The 27,531-nt window shown below is 40.5% G+C and overlaps 2 protein-coding genes across 2 annotated transcripts in view; both read right to left on the bottom strand.

The window, feature by feature from the left end:
• The window catches only part of RNF43 (ring finger protein 43), a 92,142-nt gene extending 82,209 nt beyond the window's left edge, over positions 1 to 9,933 (bottom strand). The window contains exon 1 of the mRNA XM_019506747.1: positions 7,719 to 9,933. Within this exon, the coding sequence (XP_019362292.1) occupies positions 7,719 to 7,955 (237 nt within the window). The 5' untranslated portion in view covers positions 7,956 to 9,933. The remainder of the gene's footprint in view (positions 1 to 7,718) is intronic.
• Positions 9,934 to 12,191: 2,258 nt separating this feature from the next.
• Positions 12,192 to 27,531, bottom strand: part of HSF5 (heat shock transcription factor 5) — a 43,071-nt gene continuing 27,731 nt past the window's right edge. The window contains exons 5-6 of the mRNA XM_019504692.1: positions 22,412 to 22,589; positions 12,192 to 13,562 (exon numbers count right to left, since the gene is read on the bottom strand). Of these exons, the coding sequence (XP_019360237.1) occupies positions 13,495 to 13,562; positions 22,412 to 22,589 (246 nt within the window). The 3' untranslated portion in view covers positions 12,192 to 13,494. The remainder of the gene's footprint in view (positions 13,563 to 22,411; positions 22,590 to 27,531) is intronic.

Below are 27,531 nucleotides of genomic sequence, written 5' to 3'. Positions count from 1 at the left end.
CTGTGGGGGTGAAGAGCTCACTAGCCAAGTTTGCAGACAACACCAAGTTAAGAGGAAGCATAGTCATGCTTGAAGATAAACTACAGATACAGGTGGACCTAGACAGGCTAGCAAGTTGGATGGATCAGACTCTGATCATGTTCAATGTTGAGAAATGTAAAGTGCTCCACCTCAGGACGAGCAACCCCCAACACACCTACAGGCTTGGCAGCACCAAACTGATTGGCACCACAAATGAAAGGGACCTGGGGCCACAGTATGAATGAGCCGACAGCGCAATGCTGTAGTCAGTAGGGCAAATAATACTCTGGCATGCATCAATTGATGCATCTCCAACAAAACCAAGCAGGTGATTTTTCCGCTCTACTCAGCACCAGTGAGACCGCAAGCTGAAGTACTGCATCCAGTTCTGGGCACCACAATATAACAAGGACATGGACAAGCTTGAGAGAGTCCAAAGAAGAGCCACCCATATGATCAGAGTCCTACACGGTAAGCCATACGAGGAAAGGCTGCGGGATCTGGGACTCTTCAACCTGAAGAAAAGAAGGCTAAGAGGGTACCTGGTAGCAGCTTACAACTACACTAGGGGAGTACATCAAGGGGTCAGTGAGCAACAATTCACCAGGGCACCCAAGGGGAAAACCAGGAGTAATGGCCACAAACTCCTGGAAGACCGACTCGGGCTCAACATTAGGAAAAACTTCTTCAGTCAGGGTGCTCAGACTGTGGAATAAGCTCCCTCCAGAGGTGGTGCAATCACCTACCCTGGAAAATCTTCAGGAGAGTAAACAAGTCACCTCGCTGGAGTCACAAGACTCCAGTTATCTTTCCTGCTTGGTGCAGGGGGCTGGACCCAATGATCTTCCAAAGTCCCTTCTGGCCTTACAATCTATAAATCTATAAGTCATTTATGAAAAATGGGTATTAATTCCCTCTAAGTAACCCAATTACATTCTCTAAAAATCAAAGGGAATTTCCCTCCATGCCATGTTTCTTAGGCCCTGTTTTAACTGGGGTAGGATCATATTCCCTTGGCTTCATTTTTAAAGCCCAGAGTATGGCTTTCAAAAGTTTGGTTTGTTTCATCTGTTGTGGCTCCCCCAACCCTTGCTTCTCTCCCACAGTGATGCCCACCCATGCTGCAGCTAGGTAACATGCATAGCTGAAAATTTTGCACTCTATTGACTTAACATGGCTAACTACTTCTCTGAGGATCTTATGAAACAGTAATCATCAAGCTACTTGAGAAGCAAGAATCTTCTCTTCTATGGTTTTTTATAATCTTGTACCAGGAAGCAATACTAAATTTGCCAAAGCTAGAGAGAACTTAAATCTCAACCAGTTTTATTTTAGCTCTAAGTTTCAGACACATCATATCCAAGCAGTGTTAAAACAAGGCTTATTCCAAACCTCAGGACAGTAACTTATTTACATGTCACAGCCAGGGAACAGGAGAAACTAGTATGCTACCAAAGCAACAGAGAACTAACTAGGTGAGGACATGCCCAGGTTATTTTAGCAGACAATTCAGGCCCCCTGCTGCTCAGGAAGGTGATAAGCCCCAGGTGCAGAGGCAGCAATAATTTGACAGAGTGAAAATTCCTCTCTGCTTGCAAGCAAGACACCAGGCAAGCATCTGAGAAAAATGATTCTCTGAACTATGCTGGAGAACTGAGGATTCCATCCCTTCTAGTGTTCTGTCTCTAGGTAAAGCCAATCCCTGATGCTTTGAAGGATGGTGAAAAAAATTTCATTTGATCATATGGAGGGAGAAATCCTGCATGATCCATACAGGCAATCAGCTATAACTCTGACACATGAGATTTGATTACAAGGTGCAAGTATGGTTAGGAAACTAGAAGCTGTCCTGATCCCCATTATCTCCATGAAGCAACAGAATGAATAGCAGGATTCACAGTCAGACTTCATGGTCAGAAGGGACCACCAGTGACCTGCTAGTTAATCTCTCCCACCACAGGTGGTTTTTCTTTCAGAAACCAAATTAAAGCATATATTTAAATATATATATATCTAATTTTGCCTCAAAGACACTAGTCATTGATACATCTACCATCTCTCCTAGCAAGCTGAAAACTAGAAAATTGTGTTCATTTTTGCAAGACTGAATTTGTCTGACTTCAACTTCCAGACATTAGATCTGCTTATGCTTTTGTCTGTTAGACTGAAACATCTTCACTATCGTGTCTGTAAATACCTATCCACAGTGACCTCTCAACCGAAAAGCTGAATAAATTGAGCTCCTTAAACCTCGCAATGCTAGGTTTATTTTCCAGGCTCTGGATTATTTTTGTGGTCCTTTGAACTCTCTCCAGTATTTGTACACACTAGATGAATGTGAACACCAGACCTGAACACAGTGTTCTTTAGAGGTGTGTTAGTGATGCTGTGTATAAAAGCAAGATCATTTTCACAGTTCTATTTTATACATCCAAAGATTACTTGAAATATCCTATTTTATGCAGGTTATAATCTAACTGTTTACACCAAAGAAATAAGATCCAGCAGACTCACAGATTCTTTTGCAGATTTCCTCTTTCTGATACAGCACTTTGTTGGCTGTTTTTTACCTACTTTTTGCTATTTACTCTTTGAAATTTATCTCTGCCTGCTGAACTTCCCTCTTCACAGATTGCTTCTTGTAATTCATGCTGCAGTGTATTAGTGACACTGATTACACTTCTACCATTAATGGTTAACTACAGTTAATTCTTGAATTAGCTCTTCTATATCACTAATATTCAAGCGTAGCTTCATTTCTTGTGGGCTCTAGCATCAGCTGTAATACAAAACAAAAATTGTGTCTTTCAGATTAGTCTCACTGTGCTACTTGTCAATGTATCTGTGAGTAGCTGAACCTCTACTATCATTCTATTAGACTTCCCTGCCTCATTGACATCTCTCAACATTGCACGCTTGATATAATTTTGCTTTATCTAAACTCTAAAGGCTATTATTAATTTTAATTAATTATTGATATGTTAACATTCTTACAATTTATGATCTGAATCCTTACACATTCAACTGAGTGGACTTCTCTCAACAACACTACATGCTCCTACATTAGGAACCCTGTCCATTTCTAAGGTTTCTATTCTGTGGTGAGATTGGATCCATCAGATTTGTAAGTTATTTGTTCCAACAGTTACCCTCACTGCTAAACATTTGCACCATATTACTTCTCTGAATTCATCTAGCTTCAGGTACACATTTATCATGCTCTGTATTCCAACATTTTTTCCTAATCATGATTCAGAACCTCACCAAATCAAAAGCCATAAGATGAATTTAGAAGACAGTTAATAGAATTGCTTCTTTTTTTCCACTGACTTCTGTGTTTTGGGGTACGTTGCCTCAGGTTTTTCCAGCTTTTTCCAGCAAGATCTAGGAGCCTTTTCTTTTAATGAAAACTGGGTACATTTAACACATGGGCTCTACTGTGGATCTGAGTAATTAGCTCTGCAGTACAGCATCACCATCTACACGTGCACCAGAATTAGAGCACAGTAAACTAAACAACTCCGCCATAGGATAGTACTCCACCACAGATGTACATTGCGCCTGGTCAGCCCATGCAGCCAGGGGCCTGCTTTGCCCCAGCAAATTGTGTAGATGCTGTGCCCAGGAGCAGTTGACTCTGGTGTGAACTGCTCCAGAGTGTATAGTGTTGCATTAATATCACATGTAGACGCACACACTGAAAATCTCAACAACTAGAATTTGGAAATGCATGAGTTTTATGGAAAAATGCAGTACATACTAAGTGAATTGACACAGCTTCTGATACCTTTCCCTGCTAAATTACAAGAGCCTTTGACTACCTGAAATACTCTCTACATGGAAGTGTAGAGCATGATCAGTTGCCTCTTAATTTTCTCTAAATTAGGTAGATTACACTTCAGTCTTCCTCCAGCAGATTTTCCAGATTTTGACTCATTTTCTTTTGTACCCTTTCCCATCTCTCAGCAATCATCTCCCTAGTTCCATATACAACAGTAATATCACTGGCCTACTTCTGTATGAAGAAGAAGGTTGGAGAATTATACTCCAATTGTACTCCAACTCAAGAATATATCAATGCTTAATTTTAATTGCAAACTTTTTCACAGATACTTTACAAAAACACATTTATTTAATTAGGTGATCATATAATAACTTTTTTATAGTGTTATAATACAAGTTCAAGTGTGTTATGTATAAATCTCTTGGTCTCAAGACCTTAAAGAGATAACCAGAGTTACTCTGGAGTAGCTAATTCCCTTTCCTTCTGAGTAATACTATGTCTGTTCAAAACACAGCAGTGAAATGCAATGATTCACTAATGTCAAATGTAATCAGAGGCATGGGTAACAGGCCTAACAATCTGAGACTCAATTCAGCAAAGACCTGTATCCTGACTAGGAGCTGGTAAGTGGCACACAAGCCATGGGCCCTAAGGCGGGAGTCCTTTCTGTAATTATTCAATTGATCCAACCTAAAAGATACATTATTGTGATATGCTCTGCATAGCTTATGCCTTCAAATGATTTAGAAATCTGAAGTAGTGCAGAATGTTGTTGCTTTCCCTATTAAGGAATGTTATTATGACAATCTGGGGTTCTACAGCTAACAGCCGCCAAGTTAACTGAAAAGGGGTAAAAGTAGTAACTGACAGATTTGGAATTTGTCCACCCCTTTATACCCCACCCTGGTCCTTGACAGCCTGGATTTGGTGACCTTCACAACATGCTACCAAATACAGTGCTTTCCCAGGCCTTTTCTGGGCTAAGGAAATGGGCTGATTGTAAGTGCAGTTAGCAGTTAATTCTGGGGATGGGATGAGGTTCAGTTTAACCTCTATTTTGGGAGATTTGTTAAAAATAATATCATATTCTAATTTTTTATATGTTATGATTAGTGTTAATTTTTGTAATTTCACCTAGAGAACATAATGGACATAACTCACAACTGAAAATAAGAAAATACTAGCAGTAAGTCAGTAATACCTGCATTTTAAATGAGACAATTCTTTGCGTCATTCTTTTGTGTCATCCTTATAAAAGATCATCATATATTTCTAAGTAATTATTTTGGCCAACATGTATGTACTACAGCTAAAAAAATGTTCTTTTAATACAATCTAATTATACAACCTCAACACAGGGAGTAGTCAAACACATGCAGAAATCAAAGGTACTACTTATGGGAGAAAGGGCTTCAGGATCTGTCCTGAAGACATCTTATTCCTAGATTAAGTTCTAAAACTACTTCCTGCATAATAGTATTAACAGTGTCAGTTTTTATTTTCAAATGTTTTCATTTTTAGTATTCAGCCCTCCATTTTACTTCATTTCTTCAAATAAGACTGTTACAAAACTGAATACAGCTAAAACATTATTTTCAGAAAGGCCTGGACATACACAAATTCAATTCTAAAACTGGAGGAAAACTGCAAGCTGAGAGAAACACAAAATAATGTTTTGTTTAGCACCTAAACAATACATAGAGGCCTTATTCTTTATGCTTAACTTTATGTACATTAATAGCCTCACTGAAGTCAAAGTTCAGTATATGCCCAAAAATCTTAGCAAGATCAGAAATTGGCAATTACCTGTAAAATGAGAAGTTCCAATAAACCAGAATTAAGCTACATGTACAATTATGTTTAAATGTGAACTTATATTAAGCTTATCTAATTAGTTTCTTACCTTATTTTATATTTCTTTAAACACTTAAGCCCTTTTAAAGGAAATGTATTTTTCTTAGCTGTATAACATGCCACTGTATTTTTTTCTCATAAGGAACTCAAGCACATGGATCCTATAGCAAGATCAGGCCTAAAATACTATTGAAGTAGCACCATATTATATACTATGAATATTGGCATGTGATGACATAATTAGAATATTATAATATATACGCATGAGGTCAGACGTAAATTTGACTAAGCTTTTCTGGACCACTGCACCTGGCACTGTACAAACATCCTGTAAATGAAGCTATAGTTTCACCCAAAAAACTTTAACCTCAGCTTTTAATCCTGGAGTCAAATCCATGCATAGACCTTTGGAAAAAGATGGAGCACCACTAGCTTGGTGGGATTCTCAAGGATAGGAAACACTCACTTGTGCAAACGGTTGTAGGAGTAAGGGCTAAAATCATATATACACCATAGTTCAGTATCTGCTTGCATACACTTGATGGACTGGCCTTTTTTAAGAGTAAGATTCTCTCATAGTCACTCAATACTTAATATTTTAATATAGTACAAAATATTTCATTCTGCAGAGCTTCAAAATGTATCTTGCACACTTCATGTAGTACAACTATTCCAATTAAAAGTTTCCCCATGTTAAAATATTCAAACTTCAGAAAGACAAAGATAATGTCCTTTCCCACCTATTCCTTTTTTAAACAAAAGAAAGTCTATATTATAAAATATGACTTAATGTTTGCAACTTCAATATTCAACTGTACAACCTGAATTTTGCACAACTGTAGTTTCTAGCAGGGAATAAATACTGAGTTTCCTGGGCATTGCATGAGAAGAGAACTGCATCTCAAGTGTATGGGTTAAGGATACTTTTATTTATATAAATTATATCATTTTATACTACCGAAATTATTTTGTACTGCTATGGTGCTTTCTTTCCAAGGAACTGAAAGATCTACAAACCCAAATGAAGCTTCACAAATAACTGATTTCCGATTTGTGAGCAGGTGACCATATTTCCTAGCTTGAGCAAACACATTTAATTTCTCCCAAACCTATACACAATTTGTTTACTATTTTAATTTTAATTTATAGTCAGTGTAACATTTGGAAAAACACCACTGACAGAATGTAATAGGATTTTCAGAATTTTAAATTACAAGGAAAAAATCTTTCTTCATGTGTTTTATAATATCTGATTCTTGAATGAGTTCTGTTGTGCAAGAGCTATGCAAAAACAGTCACTGACAGATGAAACACACGGCACTAACAGAGCAGCATGCCTTATACACAGAAACTAACTGAATTCTACAGATACCTTATGTGTATGATAAGCTTGTTCATTGATCAATACAACTCTCCTCAAAAATCACTATCTGCAGCAGGCAACAGACTGTCAGAGGCCCTCCTTTTTCTTTCTAAAGATATAAGTAAAATCAATATCAAATCTCTAACAACAGATAAGGTAGTGATAATGTGGGAACCTGTGATTGGAGGATAATTTACCTCTCTGCCTGAGCTAACACACAGGAATAGAACTAGTACAGCCAGCAATTCTGGAGGGCACAATCCAGCTGTATCCTTGAGCAATCAGGATTGTGGGAGAAAGCCCATACATGCTGACAAGCAAGTAGCTTATTTGAGTTTGTACTGTATCACCAACTACGATATAAAGTAATAATCCTCATGGGATCAACTAAATGTGTCCGTAAAGTCAACACCAATAAAAGTGCGAGTGTAATTGATGACAGGATGAAGAAACAGTCATAAAATAAATTATCCAGTGTGCAAGGTTAAAGAGCAGTAAGACACTATAATACAATACAAAAAAATAGGCAACTCATAAAGGGAAATACACTGATCCCCTGGTTATAATGTGCATTGGGGAAATAAGAACTATTTCACTTCAGGAACGACTGAAGCAGCAAAGAGGGGAGAGAAGATAGGCTAAGCAGGGCACAGGTAGTATAAAAGGAATGAAACTGGATTAAAAAGCTTCTCTTACCTGCAGCAGTTTTCCTTCAGCTGGAGTAACCTCAGCAACATTAGCAAACACTCCTTCCAATGTGATTGGTTCCACTTTTAAGGGGATCACCCTAATGATTGCCTTCTGAGCTGCTGATCTCTCTGACTCCACTGCTGCGGCGACTGCCAGCCCTGTATGACCAAGTCCTACCTGAAGGGTGGCCATTAGCAGCCAAGGCCAGAGGACAGCCAGCTGCAGCTGGGGGCCAGCACTCATGCTACCAGCTGCAGCAGTGCACTTTGACCACACATACCGCTCAGGAATGAGTCCTCACTCTGCCAGCAGTTTTCCAACAGCAGGCAAAGCTGGTTGAGCTTAGAGCTCCTGCTTGATTTCAGTCAGTAGGGCAGATGAGAAGGAGGGAAAGGGGCTCAGTTATCTGCAGCTTCTTTCTCCCAGCGTTCTTTAGTAGACTCCTCTTCTGTTTCTCACCATCATCTTTTCCTTGATGCCATGTGCTCGTAGGCCTCTGGGGCTTTAATGAAAAATTGCCAAAAGAAAAAACACAAAACAAAACAATTCCAACCCACCAAAAACTTTCAATCAGTGTTTCTCATCCTGCAGAGGATAAATCCAGAAAAATCAATACAGATGGAACAAGTGGCCATTAGACAAGAAACCAGCCTGAACCTAGAGGAATGCCATATAGCATTAAGACATCTTCAGTCCCGCCAGGTCCAATAATAGGGACAGAGTCCTCCATGGAAAAAGCACCCTTATCTCTCCTGCTTTAGTTCTGGGAGGATTAACAGGTTGAACCCCTCCATCTCAGATGTCTGGGGAAGACACTTGGCCTTCTCTCCACAAAGCTGTCTTTCCCACATGTCCCATTCACAAAAGCACAATCTGTTTTGATTTAGCATTAATTATAGTTATCAGTGTCCTCCATCAATTCCACATATTAAACAATAATACTAAAGGGGCTCTCTCCCTTCAGCTACTATAGCAGTAGCTTTAAAGTTTAATTTAAATAAAAAGAAAGGGGTGAAAGTTTCCTACTGTGTTGTTCTCCTCCAATTCTATTTGATTTTTGCCATTCCCTTTCCTGTCAGAAATGCTTCACTCACTTCAGCTTGAGAATCAAGATTAATTCTCTTGGTCTGGCATAAAAAAATAGGGACCCTCCAGTAACTTGCCTTTTGAATCTATTAAGCTATAAAGCCTGTGATTACCAGTTCTTATTGTTGATTAATGGAATGAAAGACTTCTCAAGATGCTTTCAAATTCCTAAAAAGTAAAAGTCAAAGTCTCCAAACACTCAAAGTTTAGGTATAGGTTCCAAAGAAAAAGGTACAAATATGCCGTTTTTTGGTTCCTATTAGTCCTATTCACACTTGCAATCAGTTATCACTGCTTTCAAGCACATGTTAATACAATCTTTAACACAAACTACTAGTTCTAAGAAATAGAGTTCCATGGACTATCCAAAGTTCCACCAAAAAAAAGGAGTCTTCATAACTGCAGAGAATGGAAGGAAATTCTGCAACTAAAACATATCGGTTACACTGTTCATTCTTCAGGAAAAAGGGATTTTAAAAAATCAGTCTGCAAACCTGTTGAGCAGTCTGCCTGCAGCAATCCACAGGGGTTGAAACAGATGGAAATGTTTCTATAAATCCTGGACAAAAACAAGTCTCAAGAGCTTAATAAAAATTGTCTTTTTTAACCAGTCTGTTACTTTGCCGGGTGGGGGAAAAAAAGTATACACATGCCCTAGGCAGGCAGATGCTAGAGGAATTTCTCCACCTGAAAGGGAATCCAAGAGGATCAAAGGGAGAAATATACAACCGCCTGAAAGCTCCTGGGGCCAGGCATGGCTAAAAATGAACTTTCCAGATATAATCTAAAGAGTTTTAGGAAGAATCCAAAAGTATTTCTGAAAATTCCCTTGAAATAGAAATTTCTTCTCTCACTACAGCACACAAAATTATGAGCTGTAAGTGTAGGAAGTAAGAAAGAAAGCGAAGTCTGGAACATCAGCAGCAATCCAGCAGTAAACCCAGGCAAGCTGCTATCATTCTAAAACCAGCAACAAATCCCAGAAGGAAAAAAGAGACTCTCAGTTGCGGAGTGAACTTGAAAAATTCAGCCAAAGTCGTGGAAGAGCTTTCCTTCCAGATCAACTCCCTGGAGGAAGACCGTGGTTTGGAGTTTCTGTGTTCCCAGCTCTCTGCCTCCCTCCCCTGGGACTGCAAGCACTCTCCCTACCTGCTGACACAAAGTGAGGGTGGAGCAGCTAGCAGGAACAACCCCACCCCCTCAATGTCTAGTTTTCTGAGCTCCTGGACTCCCTCTCCTGATCCTCTGCTTAACTGCATTCAACAAGCACAGTCCTTACTAACCTCCGATTAAGCTATCACATGTAAATTAGGGTCACTCACTGGTCTTTCAAACTGACATCAAAGCAAAGCCTGTGCCCAAGGCAGTAAAGATAAAAATAAAAAATACAACAACATAAAATGAAAAGTCAGATCAATAAACAAATGAAGCAGGGAATTTATCAAAGTGAATTCAAGTTCTTTCCCAGACTTCTCATGGCACTCTGAATGGCACCTAGCCAGCATCTAAAGCAACTCCCCTCTATAACATTAACTGATTTATTGCAGCCTTATGTCTCCAGCCCTGGGAAGGGCTCTGTCCATTTCACGCGCAGCCTTTCTTCAGCTCTTGCTAATTTAGATTCAGTAGCCCCTTTCTAGTTGCTACTGCAAGGAGGTTTCAGGTCATGCTGATGTCAGAGGTCTGGAATTCAACTGTTATTCTACTCTGACACCACTGGGAGGTGAATAATACTATGGGTCAGACCTATAACCTCAAAGTAAGGTTGCAAGAAGTAGTTTGTAACTTGACGTGATGGATCTGGCTGATGAGAAGATCCAGAATTTAATACAAAGAACAGTATGTCATATACTGAAAACCTACCATCTATTCGGTCATTTCTTCATTAAACTGTGATTTCAGCATTTATAAATATTCCTCTATCAATCATGGTATTTAGGAGAAAGGAATTGCCCTCCAGAATATGACAGAATAATGGTGTTTTGGATACATGTTCAACCAAATTCATCCCTATACTCCATCTAACTTGATGAAGTTACACTAAAATATTGAAAGTCAGTGGGGAAATGATTATTTAAAACATAAAGATGATATCCGGCACTATTCATACACTAAATATTTATTTTCAAAATATGATACATATGCCATTTAAAGTGTAAAATACACACAGAGAACATAAATGCAACATCCATTTCATTTTAATAACCTTAGTTATAGGTTACTGGAACCACCAACTGCATGTGCTGCTATAATTTTACACCTTAGTGTTAAACCAAGCTCCACGCTGTTCCTACTAACAAGAAAGCAGTTAAACAAGAAAGCAGTACCTTGTTGGAGTAGTTACATTTTATTATTTACTGACTGAAATACATTCCTGCTAAAGGTGCTGCAATACCAAGATGTTTGGTCTGGAGGATTACCTGAGACTTGTAAGGCCTTGTGCAATATTAGATTTATTTTTAAGCCACTGAATGTGCCCCACATTATGCCCAAAAGAGTAACTTAAGGAAAAAGAGAGTTTTGGTTGATCATACTATTGTGCATGGGAGGTATGGTAGGAGATCCAGCTCTACAGCCTTCTTAATTGGTATTTTATATACTATATAATAAAATATAATATATATGGTATTATATGTAAAGCTAATGCTAAGATTTTGTAATTAATCTTTGAAGCAAAAGAATCTTAAACCATACAAAGGCTGCCTGACTCATATCTCAGAAAGAGCTTTGTGTTCTTTCATGAAAGACAGGACTGAAGAAGTGAAGATAAGAAGCTTTATTGTATTTCAGTTATTGAATAAGAGTGAGGTTCAGTCTGTCAATGCTAAATTTCAATCATCTCTATCATTGCACTGTCAGAAAAACTAGACTGGACACGATTCTCCTCAATGCCTATCACTATTTTCTTAATAGCAGAAGCTTCAACAGAGTAGTAAGGCTAATGGTTTTTCCCACTGCACCCTCTATATCAGTCCCCAGCCCTGTCAACTAAGGACCACCAAAACCAGACTTGGATTATAGTCTTCCTGTTGTAGCACTGGGCATCTTTTCCCTTTAACTATTTGACTGTCCTTGTTTTTTCCCTATTGTTTCCATACATACACATTTAACAACAGGGCCTGGGAATAGGCACCTGACTCAAAATATTAAGGCAGCTGACCTCTGAAAGCGTAATGGGTGCATCTACATGTTCATTAATGCACCATAAATACAGCAAATTAATTTTAGTACTTGTAATAACAGGTACTAACTTAACGTGCTGTATTTAACACTATTGTGCATCATGCTGGTGCACGCTTTTTTGTGACATTGATGAGCAGTAGACTAATTCTACTATGCATTAGCACGGTTTTTGTGTGCTGTGCTAATGCACATAAAATTAGTCTACTGCACATTTAGTGTCTCATGTAGATGCACCCACTGAGTACATAATAAATTATTTAAAATGGAAGCTTTGTGAAAGTTTAGTATGGTAATGAAACTGCTAATGTACCAAGACACACAAGCACTCAAGTTTTCAGCTGTTTTATCTGAAGCCTTGGTAGGTGTTTCAAGATTTGGGTATGGTTCATCCTACCACCCAAACTTCATCTGGGACACATGAAGCACAGCTATAAGCAACAACAACATTTAGAAAAGTGCATCTCAGGTTGTGATAAATAAATAGTCTAATAACTTATCTTTTCCCTTGTTTTCACAATTAGACAGAACTGACTAGGCATGTGAATAGGCACAAGGCAATTAAAGTTGCATTTTCTTATTGCTGCTTTATTCATATATATTCTAAGGAAACATAAATATTGCACATGCATCCTTTATTCTTTGGCCAATACTTTAACACTAATACAGATACATAGGTGTTAAAAAACCTTAGCTCTACTGTCAGTATAAATAGGATTACATTAAACAAGTTTACAATGCCCAGCAAAGACCTATTTAAAATGAGCCAATATATTAAAAGAACAGCTTACTTACCATTACAGCTATCACTAAAATCAAAAGGAAATAATTAAGACAAAAGAATGCTCCATTATTGTAAAAGATCCAGCGGCTATAGTGGCTGAAGGATGCTCACCAGTGGGACATGCTTATCATTGAAACAGAGCAGGAGATTAGGAAGAGGATTTCCTAGTGAATCACTGAGAAAATTAGGTCATCTGTCTTACAGCTGCTCTCCTAGAATCCCTGAGCCATTCAGACCTGGAATCTTGTGACCTCCCAGTGCTTTTGTTTCTCATACAATTCCCTTTAAAGCACGCAATGTGATTCCCAGAGATGAGGAGAACACCAAACTAGGTCTGTTCTGATTAGCTTCCAGCAATGAAAACTGCAGCAATTCCAAATAAGAGAACTAAAAAAAAAACTTACTCCCCAGTACAAATGTCTTACAGAGGCTTCCTGTTTATACAGAGCCAAACTTTCCATTGAGCCTGAGCAGCTGAATAATTACTTTATTCTGAACACTTTGGCCGCTAGATGTTTTACAGTGTGTCAAGGTAAAAAACATAACTAAAGTGACGTAAACAATGGAATAACTAATTCCCCATAAATTCACAATGAGAGTAAAGGAAAAGATTCTTTTAACACAGTTGAAGAGAATCAAAGTGCAGTATGTGCTAAGCACTACCACTGGAGACTGAAACAGAGAACCCAGCTGGCAGCTGAGGCACATTTTCACATACTTGTCACCCACTTCTTACTCTCTTAATTCTTCCTTTGAAAAGTGCTCCTGCTTGCAAGCTACATCTACCAGCAGATGGAGATCTAGGAAGAAGAGGATGTATTTATTTAATATAGCTCCCCCTTTTCACTTGCTTCTTACCTACCTCCATTCATAGTTTCATGGTTTCAAGTCTCTTCTGCTTTTTGGTTGCTGATGTGAAATGCAGCCAAGCATACTACTTCAGGAGTTTGATGGCCACTGCTCAGAAATACTGATTATTCAAATTTAGCATCTTTTCAGACATAAAAAACATTATCCTCAAATGCAAAAGATGAAGATTTTTGTGGGTGATATTTTTACTGTACCAACTCTGCATGGTTGGGAAAGATTTAAACAAGCTTCCAGATATGGGTCACCCCTTCTTCAGGTTCTTAGACCTAAAGAAGGGTGCCTTATACCCAAAAGCTTGTCTAAATCTCTCCTAACCATGTAGTAGGTCCACTAAAAAAATATCACCCACAAAAATCTTTCCTTTTTATATATTCCCTGGAGCATTATGGCTACAGCATCAGTCTTAAAACTGCCATAGCATTTCTCATAGGCGACTGGTTGGGCAGGGGCATGCCACTTGTCACCCCCCACCACCACCACCTTCTGCAGGTGGTTGCCACTTGCCACCCTGCTGCCAACACCCACAAACTGTAACCCCCCCAGTCTCAGGAGGCACCAGTCACCCATGGTATCTCTAAATGCTATTTCTCTCTCACACATCAATCTGCATTGAGGTAAAGCAATACTTCACAACTGACTGGAATGCAGCAGAACTTATTAATTAACAGAATGTAGTCCTTTAAAAAATGTGCTCCCTGGTCTCCTCCTACAATCCAGCCCTCATACAAACAGTGGGCAATGGGATAGCAGAATGTGCATCATTCAAAAGCAGCAATTAAGTGTCCTGAAATGAAACTAATTTTGGAAAAATGGACCAATGCTCCTCTCTGGAACACGTGGTTCCAGAGTACAGACACTCTGTCTTCATCTTCAGGGCTAGATTAAACGACACAGATGCCTAGCACCCCAGCTCCTGAAGTCATCTGATTACATCAGAAATTCATACTTGTAATTTCTAGACTGGGGAGAAAATCTTACAGATGTGACCCAAGTATAATGTTAGTGAAGTCTGTAAACCACCTGAAATGATCCCTAAAAATATGAACTATCCCCATGTAGCTCAATGTGGTAACCACTCTAAAGTCATTGCTCTGGAAAGTTTCTCAACACTGCCTCAGCAAATGCCTCTGTAAAGCACAGAGTGAACAGCTGATCATGTATCCCAGTTACTGGCACAAACACTGGGGACCATTCTGCTCACTTAGAAGCAGTGCAGACAGAGTATTCGGAAACAAGTTTTTTTTCTCCAGTTGCTACTAAGGAAAGTGGAATTCCTTTGTTATCTGTGAGGGACAAAAGGAAACAACAACTATTTACCAGACAGCAGGGATGTCAAACGTAAGGCCTGCAGGCTAAATCCGGCCTGTGGAATCATATGATCTGGTCTGTGGGTTGCTGGACTGACCCAACATGCCAATTCTGGCCCTGTGTGCCACACGTGGTATATAGGCTAGATCCGGCTCCGTGTGCCTTGCACGTAGCACAGGGGTCAGTCTGGAGGACACAGTGCATGTAGTGCCCTGCTGGACCAAATCTGAGAGCTAGTTCCAGGGCTGGTCCAAATCAAGTGGTGCTGGAACCAGCACAAAGGGCAGGCTGCCACATGCAGAGTGCATCCCAGATCAACTCTCTGTGCTGCATGCCCAGGAGGTCAATCCCAGCTTGGCCCTCAAACCAACCCAGCAACCCTCACCTGGGGGCTGGATGAGTTTGACACCTCTGCCATACAGTAACTCACTGGATCTTTAAGTTTGATGTCCACATGGATCCACTCTAAATCTGTGCAAATCACATATATGTGAGGTCAGATTTATTTTTAACAGAAGTTTCCATTACGGCCATGCCTGCAGTTCTCATACCTCTCAGTTTATCACAGATGACAAAGGACAGAACAGCTACAAGCATCATTAAGTTCCTTCATCAAACAGAACCTCAAAGATTCAAGACCACTTCAGGCAATAATATGGGACAGAACTTAAGGGTGACCTTATCCTGATGAAAAGCAGTGAATGAAGGACCCTGCAATAATGTCCTGTATTTTGCTGCTACTTCTTGCTGTGGTAATAGCCACTACAAATGCCAACTTTATGGACAGATATTTATGGCTGCCAATACACATGATCAGAGGTGTTGGGGGGCGGAGGGGGAGGTGTTTTAATTAGAGCAGTTCCCAGGCATCTGCTCTAATTAAAACACCACAGCATCATGTGTATTAAGCCCTGCACATTTAAAAATGGCCATGGGACATTGATGAGGTTTATTTAAACCCTGCGGCCGTTTTTAAACACATGGGGGCTTAATACATGTGACACTGAAGTGATGCTGCAGCATTCTAATTAGAACACAGAACAGACTCGATTAATCTGCTTGATTAATCAAGCATTCTAATTAGAATGCCAATGAGCATGTGTATAGACAACTACAGCTTTATGGATGGATTGTACAAAATATGGAAAAAGCTCATAAGGAAATCTGACTTTGCAGAGAGTATGAAAACAACATGGCCATGAACCCACTGGCTGACATGCAGGGATGATCATCAGATGGAACTAACCCCCCCAGTCTCCTTAGGGAACAGATAGCAGAGATATATGTTGCAAAGTTGCCTATACTAGGTGATTCTTAACCTTTTTAGACCCAAGGCATCCCTCAGAAAGCACTGGTTCTTAGCTTTCACTCATTTCTTGACTATGGAAAAAATAATAAAGCAATTCTTTTGTTGCACAGAACTCAGAAAGACCACAACAACTCAGAATTTTTTGACACTATGGATTCCTATTTAAACTTTCTGGGTTTATCTTATGAATCGTGTCTACCCATCATGGCATCCTGGTTAAGAATCACTGCTATAGAGAATCTCTTCTACTTTTTTACATAAGTCAGTCTAGCAGAGGTCTTTCTACTTTGCAGAAGAACAACAGCCCAGTATTTTCCTTTTGAGAGGTCCTCTAGCCAGCATCCTATCTGCCAGGTGGAATGAAGCCAGGGTGGGATGTGACATTTGGCCTTTGCTCTAGGAAACTCTACTGAGAAAAGACAGATATGTAACCAAGAGATTTACCAGTTCTAAGTACCAAAACTACCTGGCCCAAGGCCCATGCTACAATGTGACCCATCAACTGGGGCACATAAGCAATGGTATTTGGGAATGTACAAAGGGCTAGAGGATGAAGTTTATTACAGTCTGAAAACACTACAATGGTAGGTAATCTGGAGCCTAACAACACTCCCATTAATTCTATAGACTGAGTCAAGATGACTGGTCTCAGTTGATCCTTAGGCCCAGGGTAACAAAGAGATGGAGTCTGAATTGAGTCAATGACTTGCTATGAAGTTATTTTCCCTAACTTCATCCAAAGTCACTTAAAGTACAGCAATTGGGACAATCATACCCAATGTATCACAGGTTAGGTAGCTAAAAACCCAACACCACTTTTGCAAATGTTAGCTTTAGTATCTACCCTTAAGTTGCTTGTGAGCAGCTGTGAGGAAACCTGTATTGTGACCTCACAAGTTTAGAAGGCCTATCCAAGATGAAGCCATGTGTGTGAGGGAGTGAGTATGGCACTTTCATTCTGCAATGGGTTTCCAAGTTGCTTAAATTATTGTAAAAAACTCATGTTAGAGACAGTAACTTTCCAGATCTTCTCTTCCTTCAAGAATGAATATTTGGACATTTTGAGAATGAACACTCCAGTCATATGCAGTGAGTGAAACGGACACAATTTTGCCATGTAAGACAAGTCTTTTAAACAGCTCTAGATAGAGCAGTGGTGCTCAACCTTTTTGGCTGCTCAGTAAGGTGGGCAGTGCCTGGTGTGTCCACAGGCCAGAGCTGACTACTGGTCACAAACTGACACCCAGGGCGGTCATGCTAGGATCCCAACCTGGCTCTGTTGAAGGAAAGGGACTGGATGCAGCCCCAGCCTGGTCTCATGAGAGGGAAGGGAGGGGTGTGGTTGGCCCTGAACCAGCCACAGGGGAAGAGGTTGTGGCTTGGCCCTGATCCAATGCGGGGGTTGTTCCATTCCAATCTGGCTGTGTGGGAGGAAGGGGACGTGGCCTGGCCCCGACCCACCACACAGGGCTTGGGGTCTGGGAATTCAGCAGCGGGGAAGGGTGGCTGTATTAATCACCACCACTCCCCCACTGCCAAATTATCTGACCTGTGGGGAGCCCAATGGGCTGGATACCCTGGCTGCATTTGGCTTGTGGGCTGGAGGTTCAGCACCCCTGCTTCAGAGTAGCTTGGGTTATAAACCTAACACTTGGCCGAGACAATAAATTAGACGTGTACTTTTCAGTGGTTGATACATTTCATTTTGGATGATTTAAGTCACTAATTAAAATAGGTACTTCCCACAAGTGCTGATTTTCCTGTATATACAATACAGGTTTTTAAGATAATCTTATAGTCCTATCAGTAACTGGTCATGCATAAGTTGCTTCCAATTTTTTAAAAAAATTCATTTAATACAAGGCATGACACATCCTGGCTGATTCTAAATAAGCATAAATACACATTCATGAGTAATGATGCATGAAAATGCATGCATGTGCAATGAGGCAGTGGGTCATGGGCACCTTGCCTCCTACAATATACAAGACAGAAAATACAGCTTAACCAAAATATGGTCCAGATATTGAAGACCTCTTCCTCATGCAGTACTTATTCCTGCCTTGCCCATTGTGTAACATTCAACCCACAAGCTATTTGTGGCAGAAGTCAGGCAGAGCAGATCAATTATGACCATGTAGTTACAGACTTCTGTATTGAATGCAAAAGGACAAAGTTAAGGTTGTATGAGTAACATCGGGCATTGCCTGAATCTCGAGTTTTATAAAAATGTACTGTAAATAACAAAATAGAACCAACCCCAGAATGTCCCTTTTTTAAGAAGCAAAAAACACAATAAAAATATAAATGAATACATCTCGTGGAGATATTTGCTATGTATCAAAAAACTGATGCTTCTTGTAGCTAGTATATGCTATGTGACTATGGTCAATTACTATTAGCCTCAAAAAAACAGAAAATATCAATCACTATATAATCTTAGTGTCACTCTATATGTGACATTACAACTCAGTCTTTAATTACATGGTCATATGAAAATAAAACATAACTATTTTAGGGCAGTATTTGCTAAACTTACAAAAGACTTATATGTAGTGCCAATAATGGCAGAGAACTATACACAATAATAAAAGGGGAAGTCCCTTTCATTCCTTTGTTCCTGCTGTGTTCTGCATAAGGTTTTAGTGATTTTTTTAAAAAGATTTCTTTCAAAGGATATTATTTCTTTTTTGGTACTGTGTATAGGAACCTAGGAGAATATCACTATACTAATAGATTACAAATGATGAAGAAGTTTGTCAAAACAGGTTGGTCCACAATTTGTCCTAAAGATAGACTTTGGAATCACCTGATCTCCCCTGAAAATCTGTTCCACAGCTGGAGGCTCTCTTATTAAGAATGTTTTGTGCTCAGTTCTCATATGTTTCATTCTGGGCTTTTTAATCTGTACTAACCAATAGGAATGCAGAAAATGTGGTCTTTGAGATAAACTGGAGGCTCAATCAATAAATTGCTTTGAAAATTAAGACCAAAGGCTTAAATTGGCATCAGAAACTGTGTGGGAGCCACTGAAGGCACTTGAGTACAAACCTACTGTGCTTGTAAAAGCCTAAGTTAAGTACGGGTAAGGCACTCAAGCAGCTGCCTTCTATACCAGCTATGGCCTGTGTATCTTCATCTTCAGCTTCAGTTACTTTAATCTGTGCTAGCTGGCAGAAATACCCAAGTCATCTGCCAGGTAAGGATACCCAAAGTACAGTGTGCTCTTGGCATAGCTCTTCCATAATCTCTAACTCATGGGCTGTGGGGGAAAAACTTGCTCTTGGAATTCAAGTAATTTAGCTGAGGATAGCAAAAGCTGCAAATGGTTCTCCCTAAGAAAAAAAATCAAGGCTGATCTGAAGGAGAAAAGACTACCTAAATGGAAATTTTTAAATATTTTTAACTGCTGACTACTTCCTGTCAGGAAATCACATAGAATGACTTCCCAGTGCAGGTACGTAGATCTGAGATTGTAGAAATTCCTTAATGGCTGGTATGCTGTTTATTCACATTCAGATACAATACATATGCTTTCCAGCTATAGAAACTATAAAAACTCATGTTACGTTTGGTACACTATTTTTCCAGGGTTTGAATAAATATATATGTTCCACTATTCGAACTGGAAGTGTTATTTTAAAATAATTTAGTTAAACTAATACCAGATGTTTTTGTAGACACTTGCAATTGGTTTAAAATCAGTGGTTATATCAGTATAAGTCAGGTTTATACATCTACATTTGCGTGCATATCAGATAAATGCATAATTCACTGAACTGTACAAAACAATACCTATCCCAACTTTTTGCCTGTTGCTTACATTATTAACAAACTTTAGTTATCTTCCTATTGGTCCAATGCATAAACTGGTTAAATGCATAGGTTTGCTGGGTTACATAAGCATTCTTTAGTCCCACTGCTACTTTACAACTGGTCTCTGTTTAACTGCTTAATTGACAAAACTGTTTAGGTCCTGTCCATTTCAAGACTACTGGTTTTCCTTACAAGCTAAACAGAGAGTAGACAAGTTAAAGGGGGGAAGTATTCAAACACATTCTTACTCTGATCTAACTAGGTCAATTTAAAACAGAACAAAACAAAACAAAAGATGGATCTCACAGTATCCTTTACGGTAAGGGTTGCCAAAATATGGAATGGGCTTCCAAGGGAGGTGGCATTTTCCCCTACCTTGGAGGTGTTCAAGAAGAGATTAGACAGGCATCTGGCTGGGGATACTTAACCCCAGCACTCTTTCCTGCCTGGAGCAAGGGGTCAGACCCAATGGTCTCCCAGGTCCCTCTGACCCTAGAAATCTATCTATGAAATCTAAGTATTAAACTGGTGAAACTTTGGATGCACCAGCCCTAAAAGGATATACTGGTAACATTGATCAGACCTTGGTGACCACCCCACTTTCCCAACAACGAGTTTCCAAACACAAATGGTAGTCCTTTCTTTCTTTAAAAAAAAAAAATCCTTACAATATTCCATATCAGATAAGCATTTTTCTATGCATAGGGAAACTCAAGCACAGAAATCAATTTCCCAGTGTTAACAGGTAGGATACGAGTGAGCTTCAAAATGAAGCTAGAATTCGGTATTGTACTTTAACCAGAACCTCTTCTCTGAAAACAATCTCTACGAAACCCAAGAGTGGGTATCACTTTGCTGTCAAGAGGCAGGCTAACATTCCTTATTACTCAGATAAGTTTTGTTATAAAGAGTAGGGATTTCATGTATATAGCATAAACTGTCACAACCTGCTAGAAACTAATCCCCCCCACCCCCACTTGTCCTTCACTACTGGCCTTGGAACCTTCCAATTAAAGTGTTGCTTCTTGACCAACATGAGATGAAGCCTCCTGCAGGAACTGCATGTTCCTAGTGACCATCCTGGCTGTTCCCCAGAACCACTCCAAAGCATACCATGAATCTTTTCTGTGCTAAAGCCTTTTACTTAAATTTAAATTTCTTTTAAGTTATTACATTTTGCAAGAAGTTTGACCACAGATGCTTTGCTGCTTTTTTTTCTAATTAATTTCAGCAATTACTTTGGCAGTTTGACAACCAAGCCCTTGTCTTGGCATTTTAGTAACCACTTCAGCCAGAGCCTGTTTTTATTAACTCAGTGCTCATCTCAACAATTGAATGCCTGTCTTGGAGCACTGGCATCTGTCTCTTCTGCTCAGCACTTTGACATTCAAGCTTTTGGACCAAGAGGGCCAAGTTCAAAACTTGGCTTACTGGTATAGCATATGTCCTTCTCATACAGGAATAAGCAATACAGGGACAAGCACTTTTGCCTTGGTATGGTTGTTACTAGGGCTGTGCAAAGCTTCAGTCCCTGATTTGATTCGGCAGAGATTCGGCCCCATTTGATGGCCAAATCTCCGAATGCGAATTGAATCAGAGGACGCTTTAATCCCTCCAAATCGATTCAGAGCCCTCTGAATCGATTCAGAGAGATTCGGGGATTTGGACATAGATACAGCTTTAAATGATTTTTCTACATACCTCTAGCTAGCTGGGGCTCTGAATGCTGCAGTGCTGGGGCAGATGCAGCATCCCACAGAAGCACAGGGGCTCCCCAGCACGCTCAGCAGCAGACCCAGAAGTGGACTAGAAGCACTTCTGGTCCACTTGCTGGTCCACTGGGGAGCATGTGGGGGAGCCCTCCCAGCTTGGTGACTGGTACCTCCTGGGTCTGGGGCGGGGGCACCTGGGGTCCCCCTGCGGCTGATCACCAAGCTGGGGAAGGTATGGGGGGAGCCCCCAGCGCACTCCCTGGCAGACCCAGAAGTGGACCAGAAGTACTTCCGGTCTACTTCCAGGTTCACTGCTGAGCACGCTGGAGAGCCCCCTGTGCTCCTGTGGGATGCTCCATGAGCCCCAGTACCACAGTGATCATGAGCTGTGCCTGCTACCTCAAGGTACATAGAAAAGAGTTTTAAAGCTGTGCCTGTGTCCGAATCACTGATTCTCCGGATCAGGGACAGAGATCTGAACCAACGGATCAAATCACTGTACCCGATTTGGGCCAAATGCAAATCAAATAGGGCCCATTTCACACAGCCCTAGTTGTTACTACATTGCCAGTATAATTATTTCCATTCCACTGTCTTAACTATACAGCTTCAAAACTTAGGGACTAACTCTTACCAGGGGACTTGCCCTTCTGTGAACCGCTTCTTCTTTCTCTGCATCTGGCTTGCATGGATGAAACTGTGTCTTTGGCAGATTTGCTCACTGGCCCCACCTCTGAAATAAGGAATCCTATTTGTTCTGAAGAGACAACCGTCTCTGATGTATTGGTTTGACATTTAATATTTGAATCCACCTAAAAAAAAAGTTAAATCCTACTCAATACTTCAACCACTTTAGGAGATTTAATGTAGATTAAATGTAGATAGTAATCTTTCCCACATGGGAGGTTTATTTGAATGGACATTCAGCTAACATAGAACACTCCATGGTCCTGGATGGCATAAAAGGAAGTTTGTCCAGTTCTATTTTGTGATTCCAAATGACAAGTTCAGATAAACTTAATTGCTTGAAGTTCCAAAATATACTAATTTAAAGTACACATCTATTTAATCTTTGCCTTGTCCCCAGAGAGCTGCCAACAGCTAAAAGAAATTATCTGCAAGCACTCCAGCTGTATTCACTGTGCTGGGCTAAGTGGGCTATATTTGATAGCAAAGGGATCAATTGAAATGCCATTTGCTTGACAGAGCTTGTTATTATATAATGCTACCTGGATGGGCCATATGTCTAGGGAGTGACAGGGAAGATAAGCCTGTATGCCTGATCTCCATGTGTGTGACCTCTGCATGTGGGATTAAAAGCAACATGTACCTCAAGAGATTTAGTACGCTTCATTTCAGTAATGAACTATGTAGGTTATGTCAGTAGCAGGTCACAAACATCTTCAAACCATGGGGAGTGTAAACAGTTGGGCAGGAGGTAAATGTGGGCTTTGAGTTTAATGGTGGGTAAGTGAAGGGGCTATGATATGTGTGAAACTGTTGTAAAATTTTCCAAATGTAGCATTTTTTATGGAGTACACTAAGAATTTGATTGTTACACCAGTTATATATATGTAGCTCCAGTTTAGTACAGCTCAAAGGGAGAGTAATAGTTGCTATATTAACACTCAAAAATGGCACTGTAATGTTTGAGTGGTTAAGTCTGTACTTCTTCATTTTACAGATTTTGCATTTAACTTAACCTGAAATTCTGGAAGAGCATAGCTATCACTGAAGATCCTTAACTCCGGTAGGTAAGAATTCTGTCAATGATTTTCTTAAGGTTTTTTAAATTATATATTTTTTCTTACTGGAGTTAATCATTTACAGATTTGTATACCACCTAGTTTTGCAAATGAGACTCCTGTGGCGTAATGCTTATGATATATATATGCTTATGTATACTACAAGATACTATGCAATTCCTAAATGCTGCTCCCCTGTCCTGTACGGTGTTGCAGTGGAATGGTGATTAGGATCATACCATGAAATCTCTGGATTGTACAGTTGTTAGAGCCAAAGAACTCACTAGCAGATTTCAGTCTCAAAATGCTGGGAATGTTATTATGTGTAGTTAAAGCAACTCTAAGCATGTGAGAGAAGACTGCTTTAGTATTTTTCCCCTACAGACTTCTACCTTCCCCCACAACATACAAGTCACTCCTCTTCAGTTTCTATCCTACCTTTTCTATCCAATCCCCTTAAGCCAGTAGCAAGTAAAAAGGTTGCTTCTTGTTGTCAGTGTCTTCAGTTGCTGCATATATATCTCATAAGCAACAGTCTACTGAAAGATCACATGCTTCCTTGATTATAAAACCTAAGCTGTATCCTGAACAAGACCCTCTTTTCCCACTATGTTCTAAAGCCAACTAGGCTTCTTGTCCTTTCTTCTTCCTGGCCCAATTAATCAGCACCTCTTTCATGTGAGCCCCCTCTATCTGCAGTCAATTCCTCCACCACATATAGGTACCTTAACTTTGTGTTGCCTGATTTTCAGAGGTGTAAATTTAGGCCCCCAAATCCCAGTTCACACTGGGAGTAGGGAGATGAATTCAGACCATACCAGAAGAGGGCTTGCTCTCTCCAGATCCTGAACATTCATAGAGATTCCCTACAGGTTGGAATAGGAGTTGTAGGAGGGGTAATTTGGAGAGTGACACCAATAAGCTTTCAGGAAGCTCCATGTTCTAAGGGAAGTAGGCAGTAATACTGACTACAATGCACCACATGGCTGCAAAACAGCAGCACTGAATATAGTGCACTGAAATAAGGATCCAGTTTCTACAATCCAAGTGGACTACCTTTTATATTGCAGAGAGTTTTGTGCATGAAACAGCAGAGAGAACGGCTGCAATCCACTCATAATGGCATAGCCTCTCACAGATCACGACTTCCACATGGAAGTAAACAGGGACAGGGGCTGAGACAGGCTGAGTAGCTCGTTACTATTGTGCAGTAGAGTCACATAGCACAAAGCATGATGCAACACTACTGCATAACAATAACGAGCTACTGCACAATCGGTGTCACCTAAAAGCCATTTGATGATGCTACTGTGGAGTAACTTCAGTTACTACGCAGTCATTTAGTACTTGTTTAACAATAACAATGGCGCAGTCAGCATCTTGTGTAAATGCAGCCTCTGTCAATCTTAAAAAACGCTGGTTTTGGAAGGACTGTGTCTTGAAACTCCTAGCTCAAATAACCCCATATTTGGATACTCCCCTCTCCCCTGAATTAAGTCGCAAATAAATCCAAGAAAGAATAAAGATTTTACAGCAGTTAGGCAAGTTGACCTTTTAACTTGAAAAACATTCTCAGAGCCATGTGAAGTGGCCATTCATCTCAGTATGATCATCTCAGCTGAGTGAGAATTTCCCATGTATTAATGCAGCCTGAAACAGCAGCTCTCAGGTACACCAGTAAACTGCTACATGAATTGCAGTAGGTCCTCCCATCTCTCTTCCCTAGTGCCAGTGCTAAATGTTCTATGATATACCTCAAACATGGCCATTCTCACTTCCTCAGCACTGCATGACTGGCAAAATTCTTTTACCATGCCTGCTCTCCATTCCTCACGCAGATGAAGAGAGCTTTCCTGGAGGCTAGCTCATACTGGGTACAGGGAGAAGGCTCACCCTACCACAAGATAAATTATTAAAATGTCTCTATGTGCCAAGAAGAGCTTAGCACCCCCCGAATGACAAGGTTCTCTAGATCCTAGTTCAGATTTTACCCAGATTCTACTTTCCCAAAATAAAAATCTTTGATTGAGACAAATTTGTAGTAAGATACTTATCCATTCTTTCTGGCCAACTTCAGATTTGAACTAATAACTGGTTCAACAGCTGCAACATAGCCTCCTTGAGCTGCCTAGATTATATACAAACTGACAGGGTGGAAAGTATTTTGGCTACTGCCTATGTGGAGATCCCAGTTCTATTTGAAATATAATTTTTAACATGTTTTCTCCTGAAAGGGATAGTTGGTGCCATGAACTAGACTAGGTAAGTATCAAGCAACTGAGGTAATTTTGAGCATTATAGGCACATCCAGGCGAGCATGCATGTGCAGTTTGCTGCACTGCAGACTGTATGTCATGCTGCAAACCACAGTGCTGGCATTCACCGCTGCTAATTTGCAGCACAGTGGGACTTTTGACTCTGGGATCCCCCAGTGTCAAAAATCCAGTGCCAGAAAAGGCACAGTGGCACGTGGCAGCAGACTGCACTGTCTGAAACTGGAGTGTGGCCAGCCAGAGCCACACTGGCTGCTGGCCAAGATCTACACGTCCAGATTACTGCTGCTGGAGCCCTGGGAGGCCCCCAGGACCCCAGGTAAGGCTTCTGGAGTCAACCCAAGAACTGGCCCCAGCCTCCCCAGCAGTGATATATGTATGTACCACTGCTAGTTGTCCCCAGGGAATGCATGTTTCCTCTGGTGGGGATATGCCTTATGAAAGCACTGCTTTAATCCTGTGTGCATAAAAAAACTGCAATAAAATGTATTAACCTTAAGAAAAGCTGTTGTTTTGAGGGACTGGTTTTAATGACCGTAAGTTCTGAACACCTAAACTTTTTTTTAAACACCTTATTCATGGAAAGTTAGGGTTGAAAGGGACCTTAGGACGTCATCTAATCCTATCCCCTGCTCAGAGAGGACCATCCCCAATTAGATCATCCCAGCCAAAGCTTTGTTTAGCCTGGTTTTGAAAACCTCCTAGGATGGAACTTCCACCACCTCTCTGGGTAACCTGTACCAGTGTTTTACCACCCTGCAAGTGAGAACAACCTCATAAGATTTCTTTTGACCCAATCCTCCAATTTGTCTAGATCACTCTGAATCCTAGCCCTACCCTTCAGCCTATCTTCTACTCCCTCCAGCATGGTGTCATCTGCAAACTTGCTGAGGGTTCACTCCACACCATTTTCCAAGTCATCAATGAAGACATTGAACAAAACCAGCTCCAGGACCAACCCCTGGGGCACTCTCCTTGATAATGACTGCCTACTAGACATTGAGCCATTATTTCTCTCTGAGCCTGATGCTCCAGCCAGTTTTCTATCCACCTTACTGTCCATTCATCCAGCCTGTATTTCCTTAGCTTGTCTACGAGAATGTTGTGGGAGACCATATCAAAAGCCTTGCTAAAATCAAGGTACACCACACCCACCAGTCTTCCTGCATCCACAGAGCCAGTCATCTCAACATAGAAGGCAATCAGGTTGGTCAGGCATGGCTTGTCCCTGGTGAATCCATGCTGACTGTTCCTGATCACCTCCTTCTCCTCCAGATGCTTAGAAATATATTCCCCCAGGATCTGTTCCAGATTTTTCCAGGGACTGAGGTGAGGCTGACTGGCCTGTAGTTCCATGGATCCTCGTTTTTCCCTTTCTTTAATATGGGCATTATGTTTGCCCTTTTCCTATCATCCGGGACCTCTCCTGATCACCATGAGTTTTAAAAGATCGATGACCAATGGCTCTATAATCACGTCAGCCAACTCCCTCAGCACCCTTGGGTGCACCTCATCCAGCCTCATGGTCTTGTACATGTCCAGCTTTTCTAAGCAGTCCCAAACCTGTTCTTTCACCACTGAGGGCTGTTCACCTCCTCCCCAAACTGTCCTGCCCAGTGCAGTAGTCAGGGAGCTGACCTTGCCTGTGAAGACTGAGGCGAAAAAAGGCATTGAACACTGTGAAACTGTGTGCGTGTGCATGTGAAACTTCAGCCTTTTCTGCAGCCTCTGTCACA

The sequence above is a fragment of the Gavialis gangeticus genome, unplaced genomic scaffold (assembly GCF_001723915.1).
Source record: "Gavialis gangeticus isolate Ggan-Ray unplaced genomic scaffold, GavGan_comp1, whole genome shotgun sequence".
NCBI lineage: Eukaryota > Metazoa > Chordata > Crocodylia > Gavialidae > Gavialis > Gavialis gangeticus.
Note: the sequence above shows the minus strand (reverse complement) of the source record. Positions and strands in the feature narration are given on the sequence as shown.